Genomic DNA, 18880 nt, shown 5'->3' on the forward strand with positions numbered 1-18880 from the left:
GTTTCCAGTTTGGAGCTATTACAAATAAAGCTGCTATGAAAATTCATGTAAAAATCTTAGAGGAGACATATGTCTTCATTCCTCTTGAGTAAATATGTAGGAGTGAAGTGACTGGGTCATATGGAAGAGGTATTTTTAACTTTTTAAGAAACTGGCAAACAATTTTCCAAAGTGGTTGTACAATTTTACACTCCCACCAGCAGTGTATGGGAGTCCTAGTTGTTCCACGTGCCCGCCAACAAGCCATCTTTGCAGTCCTTTTAATTTTAGTCATTCTAGTGGATATGTCATGGTAATCCTCATGGTTTGAATTTGCATTTCCTGGATAACTAATGATCAAAGAACATCTTTTCATGTGTCTACTGTCTGACCATACAATCTTCTTTTGTTAAGTACCTATTCAAATCTTTTGCCCATGTTCTAGCGGCTTACCCATCTTATTTTTAGTTGAATTTTATTTTTAGTGTTCTTTACATATTCTGGATAATACCCCATTGTCAGATGTACATATTACAAATATTTCCTCCCGTTCTGTGGCTTGTCTTTCCTTTTCTGAATGGCAAAGATCAATTTTGGCTCAAGGTATTTACCATCTTCCATCTACAGAATAATCTTATAATGTCTAAACATCCTTGTTTCCTCAATAAATCCTGCACATGCAAAAGATGTTGCATTGGGCCTCACGTTACAGCAAACAAAAAAGACCATGCAACCTCAGAACTGAAGCCGTTGAGCTGGGCAAATTGACAAAACGTGGAAACCACCATGTGTTTAATCACACTCGGATGAAAAGAAACCTAATCGTATGAAGCAACTACTATAAGCAAAGAGCTTCTGCATTTATCATCTGACTTGATCCTCACAACGACTGTATGAAATAGGAAGTCATATCCCCACTTTGCAGATGGGGAAACTGAGGTTCAACTGAGGTTGCATACCTAAGTCAAGGTGTCACTTATGTTAGGAAAGAGCTAGGATTCAAACCTAGGGTTCTCCAGCCCTAAATACCACTCTCTTTTCATGATAAGTAATGTGCATATCAGTGCCCTGAGGAAGTTAATAACATTCTAAATCTATGCTAGAATATAGTCACCCATGCCCTGGGCTGCGGCTGCAATACAAGGATGCTCAGAGAATCCCAGGCCTGGTCATTTAAAAAAATGTATATATGATTCCCCTCCGACCTCCCTAACCATAGACACACACACACACACACACACTCCCCTCGATGTTCCCCAGGGTGAAAATGGGTGGTAAAGAAGAAATAAATCAGCTAAGAAAAAAAAGAATCATGAGACTGTCTTAGCAGAGATCTGGTAAGATTTCTTTGCAATGCTGGCCTGTGATTTTACTTAACACTGGCAGGACATGGGCCCTGCTGAGGAAGAGCCTCCATCTGCCAGACAGAGCGGTTCCCCCGGTGGCGCTTATCCACTATCAAGCTCTCACGTCTGCGTGCCAAGGAGCTCTGAGAAACCCTTCTGTGTTCAGGGTGTGTAAGAGTCCAAGAGGCACATGTCTTAAGAAAGTCTGATGCAAGAAACTCAGAGGGGCCCAGAGATAAATTGGAAAATAGGGATACTGTGGCAAAAACATTCTTCATTTCCAAACCTGTTTATTTAAGTGAATGCTTCTAGAAACATGAAATATTTCCTTATAGGTTATGTCCATTTGAAGAATCAGAACCCACCATCGAGGCAAGACTCATTAGAAATGCAGATGGAGTATCTCTAAAACAGTTAAGTCAGCAAGAGGGCAGGATTCAATTTACAAAAATCTGTATTACATAAAAAGAGCAAACAAGACATTTTGGCAATAAGTTCAGGACTATATTAAAAACACAGTTTGGTAGTATCATAAACAGTACTATAAATACTATCAAATACTATATGTAGTATTTGATATATAGTTATAGACAGTCTTCATTTGGTGAAGGAACTCTAAGGGGCTTAACTATCCTGAACCCCATTTTTTTTTCTGAACCCCATTTTTTGATAAGGACAGGACTTTGGTGAATTTCTGAAACTATGAAGTATCATTCCACCCATGCATTTATTCAACAAATATCAGTGAGATCTTACTTTGTGACAGGCACCACTTTACGTAGGTGCTATGGAGACATCACAATTGTAAAGCAATTATACTCCAATAAAGATGTTATTAAAAAAAAAAAAGAGAGAAATTTGTTGAGTTGTCATGAGGCATTAAATGAGTTACTCCACATAAAAACCTTAGGACAGTGCCTGGTATGTGGTATGCAATTGAATATGTATTAGCTATTGTCTTAATTTTATCCTTGCAGGTGTTGGGCAAAAACAGTAGGACTGGATCCAATATAAAGACAGCAGCACGATGGTGCTGTGGCCCCGCCTGGCCTGGAACCCAGCTTGGACTACTGAACTGCCCATTTGGGCTGGAATAAATAACAGGAGAGGCAAACCCAAAATACTCCTTTTGGCTGGCACACCTCAGATATTGATTTATTTTTAAGTTTTTGGTCACTTTCTAAGCTAGGAAGTTCATTTTTGTAGCAAATCCCACTAGATGATTCCAAGCGGAGATTTCAGTGACCAACCGCCCTGGCCAGCCAGCCCTGGGCTCCACCAAGAGTGATGTAATCACACAAGGTGATTTCATTCAGTTGAGCTGAAGTATCTCATGCAGAGAGCCAGGCACTCTTAGCACGTGGAGATGCCAAATTAAGAATCCACAATTTCTATGCTGGAAGAATTCATAACCACAAACCAAGAGTAATGGTGAAATGAAAACAGGAGCCCGGGGGCTTCCCTGGTGGCGCAGTGGTTGAGAGTCCGCCTGCCGATGCAGGGGACGCGGGTTCGTGCCCCGGTCCAGGAGGATCCCACATGCGGTGGGGCGGCTGGGCCCATGAGCCATGGCCGCTGAGCCTGCGCGTCCGGAGCCTGTGCTCCGCAACGGGAGAGGCCACAATGGTGAGAGGCCCGCATACCGCAAAAAAAAAAAAAAAAAAGGGAGCCTGGGATGCTGCTCCAAGAAGCTTACAGATGGCTCCTGATGCCAGGAGGAGCTCAGGGAAGAAGGTGACTTGGAGAAGATGACAAGCTGAACTGTGTCTCAAAGGATGACAATGAGCTACCAGGTGACGGGAGGCAAGGATGTGAGGCGTGAGTGACAGGGCGCGGTGTGGAGGCTGCCTATAAGAAAGGCCAAAGCAGGGGTGAGGCTGAGCACAGGGTGGAGGACAGAAGACACGACGAGTGGCTGGGGGCAGCAGGGGCCAGGCAGGGGAAGGTGCCCCGAGGCCACATGAGGGAGTGAGTTTCATCCAACACAGAAGCCGCAGGAGGGTCCCAGCAGGCAGGTGAGAATTCAGATCTCATCTCGGGCCTTGTGCTTGCGGAGAACAGATTTGATGAGGGGCAGGCTGGATGTGCGGGGCAGGGAGGCAAGAGAGGGAGCTGGGGAGGGTCCAGGCGCGATGCCAGGAAAGGTGAGCTTTGAGTGCTTTTAGTGTAGGGAGGAAAAATCACCCGAATGCGGAAACTGACAGGACGGGGGTGGGAAGTCTGAGGCATCTTGGGGGTGATGGCCCGACAGCAGCTAACAGTTATCGAACATGTATTCCCACCATGGTCATTAATTACGGTCACAGTCTGTGAGTGAGTACACAGAGGGCATCAGCTTGTAGGTCCAGTAAGACCCAGATGCCAGGGCCCACAGGCAAGGCACTGGACCAGGATGCACGCACGACACTGGAGCCTCAGCGGTGGGAAGCAGCCCCACGGAGGTTAATAAGTGACCCAAGGATGGGCACCCACAGCCAAAGGGAAAACAGGAATCCTCCCTGGCCACGTGGCCACCCAGGCAGGGCTGTGACCTTGCTGTCGGCTGCCAAGTCCTCAGGGCCCAGAGAGGGACCTGACACACAGGTGGTGTGATGAGGGGACGAGGGCAAAGCTCTGCAGTTCTGGAGAAACAGAGCAGGGGGAGAGCCCTGGCAGGCTCCTCAGGTGGCCGTCCGTCACCTGGCACAGATGCTCCCGCTGAGACAGTCCCCTCCCCACTGGGCTGGCTCTGCCCGGCAGCTCGGCAGGCAGTGGGGAGATGGGTCCCACCTCTTCCAGAGCAAACAGGCACCAAAGGCCAGCCGGTTCTGTCCCCTCCTTGTCAAGGCTAGGAGAACATGAGTGGGGCGGGGTAGGGGGGTGGGTAGGGGGAAGGGGGCTCACTAGGGGCCAAGCAGGTCCTTCCCCCTCCCCCAGTCTCCAGGCTTGTGGAGGCGATGGGCACGGAAGGGGGTCAGGAACCAGGTCCACTTGCTGCCCGCTATTGTCAAACCCTAGGCAAGGCAGCACAAGCTCCATGTGGCAGGGACCACGTCCAACTCCAGCAGGGGTGCCAGACTCTACAAACAGCAACAGAGCACGCCCAGTAAAATGCGAATCTCAGATGAAGCACGCACAATCTTCAGCTTAAGGGCGCACTCCCCGCTGCAGTCACGGGAACAGACTTAGACTACAAAGGTGTGCGTTGGCTACCTGAAACCCAGCGTTAGCTGGGAGGCTGTATTTTACCTGGCACCCCTACTAGCGAGGTGCCGTAAGGTTGCTGAAGACACCAATATATGTGATGTGCCCTGAAAGAAGCTGTCCCATTGCACTTCCGTGACCTGTGTGCTACTGTGACGTGAAGCTCTGACTATCTGTGCTTTTGTCACATTAGATGGGAAGAGAGACAGGGCCGCTGACGGGCTAGTGGCCTGTTTTTCCCACTCCAGCCACATACACCTGAAGGTCTGGATGCTCACGAGTGTTTCTCTGCACTTGAGCAGGACCCAATGCATTGAACAAACATCTAACCCATCAAAACTCAAGTTACCCAGACCCTGAAACTGAAGCCAGTTGATTGGCAGAATTAGGTCCACGGGAATTGAGAGATGGGACCTATAACCAAGGTTTGATAACCTTAGTTTTTTAAAAGTGGGGTGTGTAGGGGGGAGAGGTACTTAGCATTTGTCATGTAACAACCAACTTCATTAAACTATTGCTTCACCACTTGGAGGCGAGGCAACAGGCATGGTAAATGAGAAATAGGAGAGCTGGATTTTGTCACAGAAACACCAACTTCTCCCGGCACTGTTTCAAAACACAGACAACCTCTCCTCCCCCCATAGCTGAGGCACTTCGTCCTGGGGATTCCTTTAACCAGATTTTCAGTGGGTCAATGCCCTGCTGCCACCGAGGAGGCACAGGGGAAGAAAACAGAGCCACGAGGGGGACACTGAACTCGGTCAGAGACCACAGAAGGCCCAGGGAGGTGAAGGTCAAGGAAATCAGGAAGGTCCCGGGGGCAATTAGACTGACAGCTCGGTGAGGACATATGTCTGATGTGTCCTGTTCAACACTGTCTCACCCATGCATGGCACACGGTAAGGGCTCTGTGATTTCTTATTTTTTACTAGTCAATTTCCATTTATTACTTCTCCTTTCTCCCTTGAAACCTAAACCTGGAACGGTGATCTCTACTTCTCTACTTCTCTGCCTTTGAGGAGTATCTCCCTAAAATCAAGAGAAACTTTAATTTTTATTAATAGTGACAACACAGTTCTTACAAAATCCAGGTATATGACGCTTACATCAGTCTAAAAAATAACAATGGAGCTGAAGGAAAAAAACATGTTGATACATATAACACTTTTGTTACATATAAAGATGGGTGTATATAAGTGTATATATCTATAAACTTACATATACATATATACAAATATGTATTTTATACCTATATAAACTATAAATGAGGAACACATAGTGCCTCTTTGTTATGTGGTCTAGTAACTTCTCGTGTCATGGATTTGTAAATAGTGGATTAAGAAATGAATGTATAGATAGCCTTGCCTCTTCATAATAGTCACAAGTTCTACAGGGCAAAAGATTCAAAGAAGAATTTTCTTTGCCTTTGGCATGCATGCAAAACATTCTTAGGTTTCACTGTCAGATTACCTTGATCCAGTATACATGTTCATGCTAATTTAATACTGCTGCTTGTTAACTGTTAGCAAAATTTATTTCCAGGTCACGCTAGGAAACTCCCTAAAAAGCTCCTGTGGTTCTCAGCTCTGGCTGCTCAAAAGAATCACCAAAGAGCTTAAGTACACACACTCTGGATTCCTTGGGAAGCTCCCTAGACCAGGTGAATTCGAATCATGGGAGTGGGTGCACAGAGTCTGTAGTTTTTAAAAAGCACATCAGAGAACCACTGGAAACCAGCCTCTGTGTCAAGAAATATCTGGCTTAGTTGAAGCAAGGCTGGAAGGGTGAAGGCAAAAGGGGTATAATGGGGTGAGGGACACTTTGTAGAGAGTTAGTGACAACTTCAGATGGAATCGTTGAGGTTAAAAGAAGTGTCACAGGGTTAAGATATAAAAGGACACCAGAGACTTTTGTTCCCTTAATAACAGTAAGAAGGAAAGTGGATAAAATAAAAATTGTATTTTCCCAAAGAACAAATGCTGCAGGGAGCCTTGATGAGCTGAATTCCAGGGAGGAACCAGCCCTTTTTAGTAGATTGGACATTGTGTACGAAAGAAACAGAGAACTTGAAGACAGATCCATGGACATTATCCAAATTGAAGTAGAAAGAAAACAAAGAACATAACTTCAGTGACATGTAGGACAGTATGAAGCAGGTTGACATCTGTATAGGAAGGAAAGAAAGAATGGGGCAGAAAAAATATTTAAAGAAATAATGGCCAAAGTATTTCCAAATTTGATGAAAAACTTCAAGCCACAGATCCCAGAGGCTCCACAAACTCCAAACAGCACAGACACACAAAACCACAAAACCACACCTAGGCCAACATAATCAAACTCTGAACATCAAAGAAAAAGAGACAATCTCAAAAGCAGTTAAAGTGGGCATATATGGGGAATATAGGGAAACAGCCAGAAAAATGATGGCTGTTTTCTCATGAGAATCAAGGAATCAAGAAGCCTATAGAGTGAGATCATTAAGATGCTCAAAGAAAAATAAACTATCAACCCAGAACTCTGTACATATTGGTAATGTCTTTTTTCAAGAAAGGAGAAATAAAGACTTTCTCAAAAAAAAAAAAAAAACAATCGGGAGAATTCGCTGCTAGCAGACCTATTCTACAAGAAATGTTAGAAGTTCTTCGGGCAGAACAAATATGGTATCAATTAGAAATTTGGATCTATACAAGTAAATTAACAATGTTAGCAATTGAATAAAGGTAAAATAAAATTCAATTTTACTGATTTTTAATTGCTCTAAAACAGAACTATGTAAAAGAAAAACAGTAGCAATATATTGTGTGTTTGCAGCATATTTAAAAGTAAATTATGTGACAACAATAGCAGAAAAAGGGATGGAAGGGAGGAATTTGGAATATACTGTTTTAGGTCCACACACGACAGGGGAAGCAGTATAATAGTTCAACACAGACTCTAATTCAGTAAAGATGTATACTGTAAACGCTGGGTCAACAAGGAAAATATTTCCAAAAGTAGTATAAATAACGTCAATCAAAGAGATAACATGGAATAATAAACAATATTCATTTAATCTAAGAGCAGGCAGAAAAAAAGGAAAAAGAAACAAAAAAAACAGATGGAAAAAATAAAAATCAGCTATCAGTGTGGATTTTAATCCAAACATATCAACAATCACTTTAAATACAATTGGTGTAAACACACCCACTAAAAGTCAGAGATTTTCAAGTTGGATAAAAAAATCAAGACCTAACTATCCTCTGTTTTACAAAGAAACCCACTTTAAAAATATAGCCAGGTTAGGGCTTCCCTGGTGGCGCAGTGGTTGAGAGTCCGCCTGCCGATGCAGGGGACACGGGTTCGTGCCCCGGTCCGGGAAGATCCCACATGCCGCAGAGCGGCTGGGCCCATGAGCCATGGCCGCTGATCCTGCGCGTCCGGAGCCTGTGCTCTGCAACGGGAGAGGCCACAACAGTGAGAGGCCCGCGTACAGCAAAAAAAAAAAAAAAACAAATATAGCCAGGTTAAAAATGAACGTATGAAAAAGACGTACCATGAAAACACTAAATAAAAGGAACCTGGAGTAGCTATATTAATATGACAAAATAGACTTCAGGACAAGGAATATTTTCAGGGATTAAGAGAAAAATTACATAACGATAAAGGGATCATTGTCCAAGAAAATATAATAATCCTTACAGGTATATGCATCTAAAAAACGTCAAAATCCTTGAGACAAAAACTAATAAAACTGAAAGAAGAAATGGACCAATTTATAATTATAGCTGCAAATGCCAACCCCTTCCTCTCAGCCATTGATGGAACAAGTAGGCAGAAAATCAGAAAGGATGTATATATAGTCTGCAGAGCACAACCAACCAACTTAACCTAATTGGCATTTATAGAACTATCGTCCCAACTATAACAGAGTATATATTCTTCGCAATGTGGAATGTGTTAGGTGTGTGTGTGTGTGTGTGTGTGTGTGTGTGTGTGTGTGTGTGTGTCTTCTGGGCCTTAAATTTGAAAGAACAGAATCCTTCATAATATGTTCTTGGACCATGACAGTACTTCCAAATAACCAAAGCAGTCAAAGCAGAAGTCTCGAGGAAAACTGTGAACTATTTTGTACTGAATGAAAATACAACATATCAAAAGCAGAGGGATGCAGCTAGAGTAATGCTTACAGAGAAATTTTAGTACTAAATGATTAGGCAAGAAGAAAGGTCTCAAAGCAGTAACCTAACCTCTCACCTTGAGAGTGAGAAGAAATTAAAGCAAAGGAAGTAGAAGGATAGAAATAACAAACATTGGAGGAGATATCAAGAAAATTAAAAGCAGAAAAACGGTAGAGAAAATCAATTGTATCAAATCTGTTTTTTTGAAAAAGCAATGTAATTGATAAACCTATACAAACTGATGAGGGAGAGAGAGAACACAATATCAGGAATGAAAGAGATGAAATCACTACTGATTCCACAGACATTAAAAGGATGATAAAGGAATACCACAACCAACACTATTGCCGTAAGTTTGACAAATTAGATGAAGTAAATAAAAATCCATTCAAGAAGAAATAGGTAATTTGAAGAATCCTATATGTATTAAAATCTACAAAGAAGATTGTAGATCAATATACTAAAGTAAATACTATTCCCATATACTAGAAATAAACAATTTCACCAAAGAAAAGTAAAATGCTTAGGTATAAATATAACAAAATATGTGCAGAATCTGTGTGTTGAAAATTACAAAACACTGGGGCGAGAAATCTAAGAAGACCTTTAAAAATGGAAAGATACACGGTGTTCATGAATTGGCAGTCTCAACATTAAGAAGTCAGTTCTCCCCAATTTGATCTACAGGTTCAACACAATCCCAAGCAAAATGCCAGCCATCTTTCCTGTAGATATTTACAAGATGATTCTAACACGTATAAGTACAGGCAAAAAGGAATGAGAAGAGTCAAAACAATTCTGAAAAAGAACTCACATTACCCAATTTCAAGACAAATCAAAATTTAAAGCTATCCAATCAAATCAAAATTAAAAACTATTGCTCTGATCAAGACACTTTTAAGAGAATAAAAGCCAAAGTGACAGACTGGGAGAAAATAGTTGCAAATCACATATATGATGCCAAAGAATCTATCCAGAATATAAAAAGAACTCTGACACTCAACAATAAGAAAATAAATACCCCAATTTAAAAATGGGTGTGGGACTTCCCTGGTGGCGCAGTAGTTAAGAATCCGCCTGCCAGTGCAGGGGACACGGGTTTGAGCCCTGGTCCGGGAAGATCCCACATGCTGCAGAGCAACTAAGCCTGTGCGCCACAACTACTGAGCCTGTGCTCTAGAGCCCGCGAGCCACAACTACTGAGCCTGCACACCACAAATACTGAAGCCCGTGCACCTAGGGCCTGTGCTCCACAACAAGAGAAGCCACCACAATGAGAAGCCCGTGCACCGCAACGAAGAGTAGCCCCTGCTCGCCGAAACTAGAGAAAGCCCACGCACAGCAACAAAGACACAATGCAGCCAATAAATAAATAAATAAAAATAACTTTTAAAAAATGGGTGAGGAAAATATACAGATGGCAAATAAGCACATGAAAAGATACTCACTCAATGTCATTAGTTATTAGGGTAATAAAATTCAACTATTAGAAAGACCAAAATAAACTAAAATTAAAACAAACCAAGACAAAACCTGATCATAACAATGGCTGGCAAGGATGCAGAGCAATTGGAACTCCCATATATTGCCCAAGAGAGCATAAAATGGTCCTACCTCCCTGAAGAACAGGTAGTTTCTTATGAAGTTAGACATACACATACCCAACACCCAGCAAGTCCTCTCTAAGCATTTACCCTAGGAAAAATGAAAAGCTTGTGTTAGAATATTCACTGTGGCTTATTCATAGTAGCTAAAAGCCTGGAAACAACCTGAATGTTCATCAGTGACAGAAATGGATAAAAAAAAATGTGGTTTATTCACTGAATGTTACTACTCAGCAATAAAAATTAAACTCTCAACAGCATTGAGGAACATCAAGACATTCCATTGAACGAAATAAGCTGGACACACCCACAAAGACATACTGTATGATTCCATTTATATGAAGGTCAAGAACAGGCAGAAAAAGCTATCGGGATAGGAATCAGAAAGGTGGTTGTCTCTGCTGTGGTGGTGAGTGGGGCAACTTGCAGAGGGGCACGAGGGAACCTTGTGGAGTGATGGAAATGTGTTAGATTCGGTTTAAGTGTTCATCACACCAGTGCATATGTTTGTCAAAACTCACTGAGCAATAAAATCTGTGCATTTTACAATATGCAAATTCAACCTCAAAAGACATTCAAGGATATTTTAAGGAAGACGTTAGATGTGAGTGATTTACATTTTCCTCCAGGTGGCTTGGATCAATCTCAGTGCTGCTACCGAAGCTCAGTCTGCAGGGTTCACCGTTCACACACCCCGGTATCCCAGTGTTGAGCGCATAAGGGCAGAGGGGCGCCCGCCCAAGCTCCTCCCAGCCAGGCCAGCAGCACTGAGCAGCCCCACAAGCCAGCAGCACACTAGAGGCAGAATCTCTCCAATCACCTTCTTTTCATAAACCCTGGCACCAGCTTACCCGTTGGCGCGGTCATTTTCACACACACGCCAGTTCTAAATTATTCAGAAATTAATTCTCGTAGTTCCCACAAGAAGCAGGATTGCACAGGGAGGAAAGAACACAGATAAGGGTCCAAAGTCTGGAGTTACATTCCCAGTGCATCCACTCCTGGACCCTGTGATCTTAGGCAAGTCTCCTAATTTCTGATCTTTACCATGTGGTAATGACCCACAACTGCCCAGGCAATGTCTAGGCTTATGAGACAAAGATAAGAAGAGCCAGCTGTAAAATGTGGAGTTCCGTGCGAATTTACAGTGTTATTACTGCTCTTTTTTTTTTTTTTTTTTGCGGTACGCGGGCCTCTCACTGTTGTGGCCTCTCCCGTCGCGGAGCACAGGCTCCGGACGCGCAGGCTCAGCGGCCATGGCTCACGGGCCCAGCTGCTCCACGGCACGAGGGATCTTCCCAGACCGGGGCATGAACCCATGTCCCCTGTATCGGCAGGTGGACTCTCAACCACTGCGCCACCAGGATAGCCCCTACTGCTCTTTTATTCAATAGCCCGCCACCATATGTACACATCTTGACCTATTTTTGAAAATATTAGTATAAATTAGAACCGTTTTCAGAGATAGAGAAATTTCAACTGTTTGAGTCTGCTTCTTTTAGACACTCTGGAGAAGCGTCAGTTCAGGTCATCCCAAAGTCTTCGTGGACCCCATCATCAGGATATATGGACTACCAAGATTCAGATGGCAAGTTTGACCTGAGCACTGGATTTTAACTACAGACTCTTTCGTGTTCAGAGTTAAAAGTAAATTTTAAAAAAATAAAAAAGTTTTTACAAAAGAAAAGAAGTGAAGCCCCTGCCTGCCTCTCTCTTCTGCCTCCTGTTAATGCCAGAGCCGCAGACTCACCTCAAGAGGGCAAACCCCCAGAGGCATCTCACCTGTTGGTGAAGGACAGGGCCAAGGCCGTAGCCAGGTGAGGCATCAGCCGCAGGGTCTGTGTTTGGTGCTCAATAATCTTGACCTCTTCCTTGGCTTTGGGCCCAAACTGCCTCTGGCTAGAGAGAATCAAGCAGACGCAACTTTACCAAAATCCAATAGGCAACATCATCCCAAACAGCCCTTTGTCTTTCAAATACTTCAGATACAGAATGCCTCAGTCTCCTAAAATGTACTTAAGATGGCAAAAGTTTCTGAAGATAGTCCAACAAAAAGCTTTTCAGCTGCTCTGGAAATTAACCTTCCCACCATGGAATATTTTTAAAGCAGGGTATCTATTTAATACACAGAGTAATTTTTAGTCCTTAACATTTACGTGGCATTTTATAGTTCCTAGTGCACTGAGATCATTAATATTCAGCTTTACTAAGTTCCTGACATAATTAATAGGACAGGAGTGATACCCTAGAACATATTTCAAAAGGACAGTCTCAACAAGGAGGCCACGCCAACCCTGGTGCTTCTGTCAGATTCACAGGTGGGTCATTATTTTCAGCCCACCTAAATCCTCCCCTGCAGTTCCTCGTGCAAAAGGTGTTCTCCACATCCTTCCTTAAACCCCGTGCCCTGTGGACAGCACTGCCTTTCGCTCTGATGCAGCTGCGTAGGGGTGAACAGAGGTCCTCCTCAGAGCAGCTTGTAAAGTGGGGTGGAATTGTTCCCAGGCATCACCCGTGGGTTAATCCTACAGAATCCTGCGGCTGTAGAAAGCACAAGCCCCGCCTGTCTAGGTCACCCCCCTGCCCCATGCAGGCTGATGCTCTACAATCCTGGGCTTGGCAGCCTCCCTTCTGTGAACAGCTCCGATCTTAACGTCAATTTCTGACACATTTCACACACACACGTGCACACATGTGCAGACGTACGCACACAGGTGCACATCGTGCTAGGTTATCCAACAGGCAGGGCGAACCTGTGCTTCAGACTCCAATGAAATGAGGATACCCATCAATCACTCAATGAGAGACGGGAAACAGCAAATTTTTAAGAATTTTGTTTCATACTTTCTGGGTCATAATTGCATGCTTTAATGTTCTTCCTATTTGTAATTAAAAGGAGGGTACCATGATCTTTTTAGTTCATAAAGCATCTAGAATTCACAACCTGGCCATCTCATGAGGGTGGGAGGCAGTGAGGACAGACCTAACAACAAGCGCACACAGGCACACTGTGAGCGCAGGCTCGTTTTCTACGAGCATAGCTTCCCCAGACGCCATCTAACCACCCCACAGATAGTTGTCTGAGGAACATGACCCCACCCTGCCTTTGCCCATGCCCTCCGTCCATCCCAACCACAACAGGGCACAGTGCCAAAGGAGCCTGACAGTCCGTAGGAAAACCTCTCAGCTTTTTCCGGATCATCGTGAAACCAATAAAACAGTCACAGACCCAATAATGGTGTCACCATAACATCGGGTCATTCTACAAACTCCATTTGTGCCCACTCTCTTAACTTGCATTTTGAAATGCTGTGTTTCTACTGGAACTTTTCCTATGGTCGTTGTGGCTAAACTCTTCTCCACCGAAACCAGCTATCGCCACATGCGATTCACTCCCCTGGGGGACATCTGCGGGCCTGCTCGGTGCCAGCATCACCCGAGGTGCCAGGCGTCCCCCAAGGTCAAGAAGGCTCAGGCCCGGCCACGGAGCTCATAGCCTGAAGCTCACAGCCCAGGACACGGACGGAAGCAGCCCAGGTGGCGTGGGCAGGGAGAGCCTCGCGCGTCCCTCCTTCCCATCAGCCCCTCATCCCACCCTGTCGGTCACCAGTATTTCCTCCTTTGGTGCCAGAGCATCATTGCAGGAAGCATCACCCACATGGCAACAGCAAAATAAGGGACTGATCACAGCGCCTTTTAGGGTTTGTTTTGCTGAAAAATAATTACAACGAGAATATACTTTGAGACAGTATCCCATCACGTTTTCTGATTTTGTGTGTGTAGTGTTGGTCCTGGCCGGCACTCAGCAGGCACTCAATAGTCACTGAATGAATGAAAGAATTAATGAGTTTTGGCAACGAGGAAATACCAATGAAGCACCGCAGAGTGGCTCGCTCCGACCTCACAGAAGGTCTTTGGATGCCAGATCTGACCCCTGACCTGCCGTGCCTCAGTTCCCCAATGGAGGAACACCTTGAAATCACCCCGTTTCCTCTCTGAGCCTCACAATTCAATTGGGGTGACAGGAGAGCAGAAAGAGGCCACCAAGGGTCCACACAGCTGGCCTCTCAGTGCCTTTCCCTGTGCTGATAGGGAGGACGGAGTTTAGCTAACGCGTTGCCAAGCGACCAAGTGATTTCACAACAGGGATCTGCATTTCCAGGCTTTCTTGAAAACAAAGAAGATCTGGCAACGCTGGACCCCATTCCCGTGATGGGATTCCCTGGAGGTCTGAGACCGTCAACCCCTCCACTGGGGGCATGGCCGCCCCCCACGATCCCCAGAGCCCTCTCCGCTCGCCGACATGACCTGCAAGCCTGGGAGGAACTGCATTTTCAAGCCCTGCCACAGTGGATTTCTATTTTTCATCCAGCATAAATTTACATCAGCATCCTAATTTGTTAATTAAGTGCTGTGATTATGATACACAGCCGAGCGGAGTCATTCTGTAGGAGTCTGTGGATTCAGTCTGAGAATTCCTGAGGGCAAAACAGTCCTGGCAGCTCACACAGAATAAAATCCAAATGCCTCAGCTTGGCATTCAAGACCTGCTTTGGCCTTACTTGAGGGTCCTAACTGCTTCCTGCTAAGCCCCGCAGACGCCTTCCCATACTGGGCCTCTGTCCAGGCGGACTCTGCCTGCAGCCAACCTCACCCCTAACTACCCCACGTCATATCTTTGGTGGTTCAGCCCCCTCCTCCCATTGAGACGTCCTCCCCTCTCTGGACTCACCCCTTCAAACACCAAACCAAAGCCATCAAAGCAGGCAGCTGCTTCTCCCCAGACTGCCCCGAGCATTTCATCTGTTACCTCTCCCACGTGGGAGCACTTTTCCCTTTCATGCTGGCGCCGTGTGCACCTGTATTAACCACATGTTTTGATGCGTTGCCATCTGGGCCCTTGCTGACCCTGGAGGGACTGCCCCTCCCAGGACTCGCCAATTCCTTGAGGGAGCAAAGGATTACATCTTTCATTGCCAACTAGCCAATCCAGAGCCCGCATCCCTACCACCTCCTTCAGGGGCTCTTTCACTCTGGGCCACTGTTCCCCTGCCCTAATCTCCCCCTGGCCAGACCACTAGGACAGCCCCCAGGGCCCCCAAACCTGCTGGAATCATTCAAACTAGCCTAAACCAAACAAACCCTGAACCTGCTTAGCCTGCTTAGCCTGCCTCACCCATGCCTTCCCCCAGTAAAAGCTCCTGGCCTCACTCCCTCTGACTCCTGACTGTCCCTGGTGCCTCCCCAGGTGGCCCTGCAGGGCATGGCATCCCTCCATCTCTTAGGAACTGCAAGTAACAAGCTATGTTTTCAGTGGTAGTGGGCTCCTGATGTGTCATCTCCTGTCACCATACCTAAACAATTAATACAACCTATGGTTTTTTGGGGGTTATTTATTTATTTATTTTTGGCTGCATTGGGTTTTCGTTGCTGCGTGCGGGCTTTCTCTAGTTGTGGCGAGCGGGGGCTACTCTTTGTTGCAGTGCACAGGCTTCTCACTGCGGTGGCTTCTCTTGTTGCACAGCATGGGCTCTAGGCACGTGGGCTTCAGGAGTTGTGGCTCGTGGGCTCTGGAGCTCCGGCTCAATAGTTGTGGCGCACGGGCTTCGTTGCTCCGCGGCATGTGGGATCTTCCCGGACAAGGGCTCGAACCCGTGTTCCCTGCATTGGCAGGTGTATTCTTAAGCACTGTGCCACCAGGGAAGCTCCAACCTAGGATTTTAAAACAGCACCTGGGGCCAAGACTAACAGCTCACGGAGGGTAGGCCTGTTCTGTCTCCAGGTGCCCCAGCCTGGCCAGGTGTGAGTGGGCGGGAGAGACTGAAAGCAAGGTGACAGATGTAGCGTCCTGCCATCTCCCAGCAGCAACACACCCAACTCCTCCAGCACCCATCCCTCCACGTCTCTTTGGAATGTTCGCTTGTTCATAGATGTTCTGATAAAAGCCCAACTGGCAGACACTGGAGTACTGAGTGGGAGCCAGTGGGCATTCACGACAGCGATGGAGCAACTAAGCAACTAAGATGAGGAACCCACCCTGTCCTTACGCCCAACAGCCCACCCACTGGGTTTTTTTCAAGAAAGGAACAAATGAGTGGGCAGAAGGCAGGCAGCACCCACACTCTTTCCCTCCCTTTCTCTGGCCCGAGACACTGATAGTCTCCCAAGCACTGAGCCAGGAGGTTCTCATGGGCTTCTCACCCTTGAAATGTGCTCTCTGGCTTCTCCAGGGGAAAATATCAATATGACACTCAAGGCTAATGACCCTTCTCCTGACCAGAGATGCTGCCAGAGTCATCCCTAAGACTGCCACCATCAATCCCCAAGCCAGTAGTCTGGTTCCAACAGAGGCAGCAGAGAGAGGCGGCCTCAAGACTGTGCTCTGAGAGAACTTGGCCGGAGGAGGTCACCCTCTTATTTACACACTCAGGCCCCAGTCGACTTCACGGAGGGCTGGGATGGTCCAGGCCAGTCCTCTGGTTGCCAGCATCTTGGCACACTGCCCTGAACACAACTCACAGGACCACAATCCCTGCAGCTGGCCGGCAATTACCGCCTGCCAGACGTTTTTACTGTTCCAGTTTATGATCTATATGGACACAATATTCTTCCTGTCCTTTTCCTCCCCTGGGTTACTATTTTTCTTTAAAAACCCATGTAAAGGCTATATTTTTCTCTGTAAACATAATTTTTATTTCAGGGCCGGAAAACAACCCCAAAGTCACTGAGCTCAAATTTTTCATGGTCTTTAAAAAGAGAAAGTGATGTGTGTTCATCACAGTATCCCTGTGAGAGGGCTGTGAACGATGCCATTTAAAATGATAGATTTGAGAAGCTATTTCTGGATTCCAGCAACTCATAAGGACGGGAGGAAACATTTATTTTGGGGTTGTTTTATTTTGTTCCCACTCAGTTTTGAACACGGCCGCTTAAAACAACATTCATGGAAAGTGACACAGCTATTAATCACCCACGCAGCTACTGCACGCGCAGCCTCTGGGGAAGGCCGGGCTGCCTGCCTCCCCAGCTCTCCCTCTGGTCTCTTCTCCCAAAGGAGGCCAGTGACCTACTAAAAAGATAATTGCTTTGCGTGTTTCTTGCTCTGCAGCATCATTGCATCAGCCTGCTCTGAATGACAGCCAGTCAAAGTGGAAGGAAGAGAGTTCTGTGGCTGGGCCTCCATCCTTAAATCCTGAGATTTCTGGGGGTTCAAGCTGGTTCACAGGCATCCCTGCTGCCAGAGGCCAGAACTCTCCTCCTTCTCTGTCAAAGGGCTGACCTCTGTGGACAAAAGCTGAGCATATTCCTCAGCCCTGGCCACACTCCCTGTGGCCACCTGCCCTCGTTAATAACTCAGCCACAGAGAGGATTCAGGGAGCCCGTGAGTGCCCCAGAGGTGGACCACTGTGCCCCATTCTCACTGGCCCCAACAGAGACCCCCCCCCAGCCTCTCGGAGAGCCCACAGCCCATCTGTCCCTAATTCTCCCCTTCTTTGGGATGTTCCTGGACAAAGAAACCCAGAGGGAAAATATGTTACGAAGCAGGATATTTTTTTAAATTTTTATTAGAGTTGACTTACAGTGTTGCGTTAGTTTCTGCTGTACGGCAGTGTATCAGTTACACATATACATATATCCACTCTTTTTTAGATTCTTTTCCCATATAGGTCATTACAGGGTATTGAGAAGAGTTCCCAAAGCAGTATATTTTAATGGCACGGGTTGGACCCAGCAGATTGGGCTCAGCTGGCCGGCCAGGATGTAAAAACCTGGCAACTTATTATCCGGTAACGCGTAGAATAGACACATGACTCCCAGCCCCAAGCCTCACCAAACCCAGTCCCAACCACCCAAGCTGGGGTCAAGTTTCGGATCACAGAAGGGGCTGGGCTGCACACAAATTTAGCTACTTTTTTTTTTTTTTAAGTTGAACATTTACTAGTTTGCCCTGGGGCTCTGACAAAGCAATCCTGCCTTAAACATCAGGTTCCACATGTGACCTCCACCATGTTTTAGGTGTCATTCCCCAAATGGGCAATTTTCAGTCCATCTGTAGGAGAGATGGGAGAAGTGTATGTATGTAGTCTATAGATAAGTGCTGCTTTAATAGTAGCCTTGGTTGTGATTAAATATGCAACATGGTCCCAAGGAAGAGTTCTCAAAGTGCCCTTCCAATCCTGCAGAGATCCCAACAATTACCTTTTGCACCTTCCAGACCCCGTTTTTTCTCCCACCCCTTAGCAGTCTTTCAATCCAACCACAGAAAAGAACAGATGAACCTCAATGGTTGTGATGGGGTCAGTGAAAATGACAATTTTTAAACATGAGAATATTTCAGATACAGAAAAAATGAGGGTGCTTTGGTATCAGTGTCCAAAGGTATATAGAAAGAGCAGGGACCGCCACCCCAAACACACAAACACAGACACTAGAGCCTGTGTTTTCTTGGCCATAGAGTGCAGAGACAAACAGCCTTTGCTGTTACTTTTTTCCCATTCTCAAAGGTCACACCAAATCAAAACCAGGAACATAAAGGCCCTTCTCCAACAGGAAACTCATGGGTCTAAAATCGTGACCAGTCACGGCCTGGTGGGGACTGACATTCTGCTAC

At 45.7% G+C, this 18880-nt stretch overlaps 1 protein-coding gene across 1 annotated transcript in view; it reads right to left on the reverse strand.

Annotated features, from left to right (window-relative positions):
* The window catches only part of ACOXL (acyl-CoA oxidase like), a gene marked incomplete at its 3' end in the record, with an annotated part of 366752 nt that overhangs the window by 182863 nt on the left and 165009 nt on the right, over positions 1-18880 (reverse strand). The window contains 1 exon segment of the mRNA XM_082672845.1: positions 12052-12168. Within this exon segment, the coding sequence (XP_082528971.1) occupies positions 12052-12168 (117 nt within the window).

The sequence above is a fragment of the Grampus griseus genome (genome assembly GCF_964374135.1).
Source record: "Grampus griseus genome assembly, chromosome: 15".
NCBI lineage: Eukaryota > Metazoa > Chordata > Mammalia > Artiodactyla > Delphinidae > Grampus > Grampus griseus.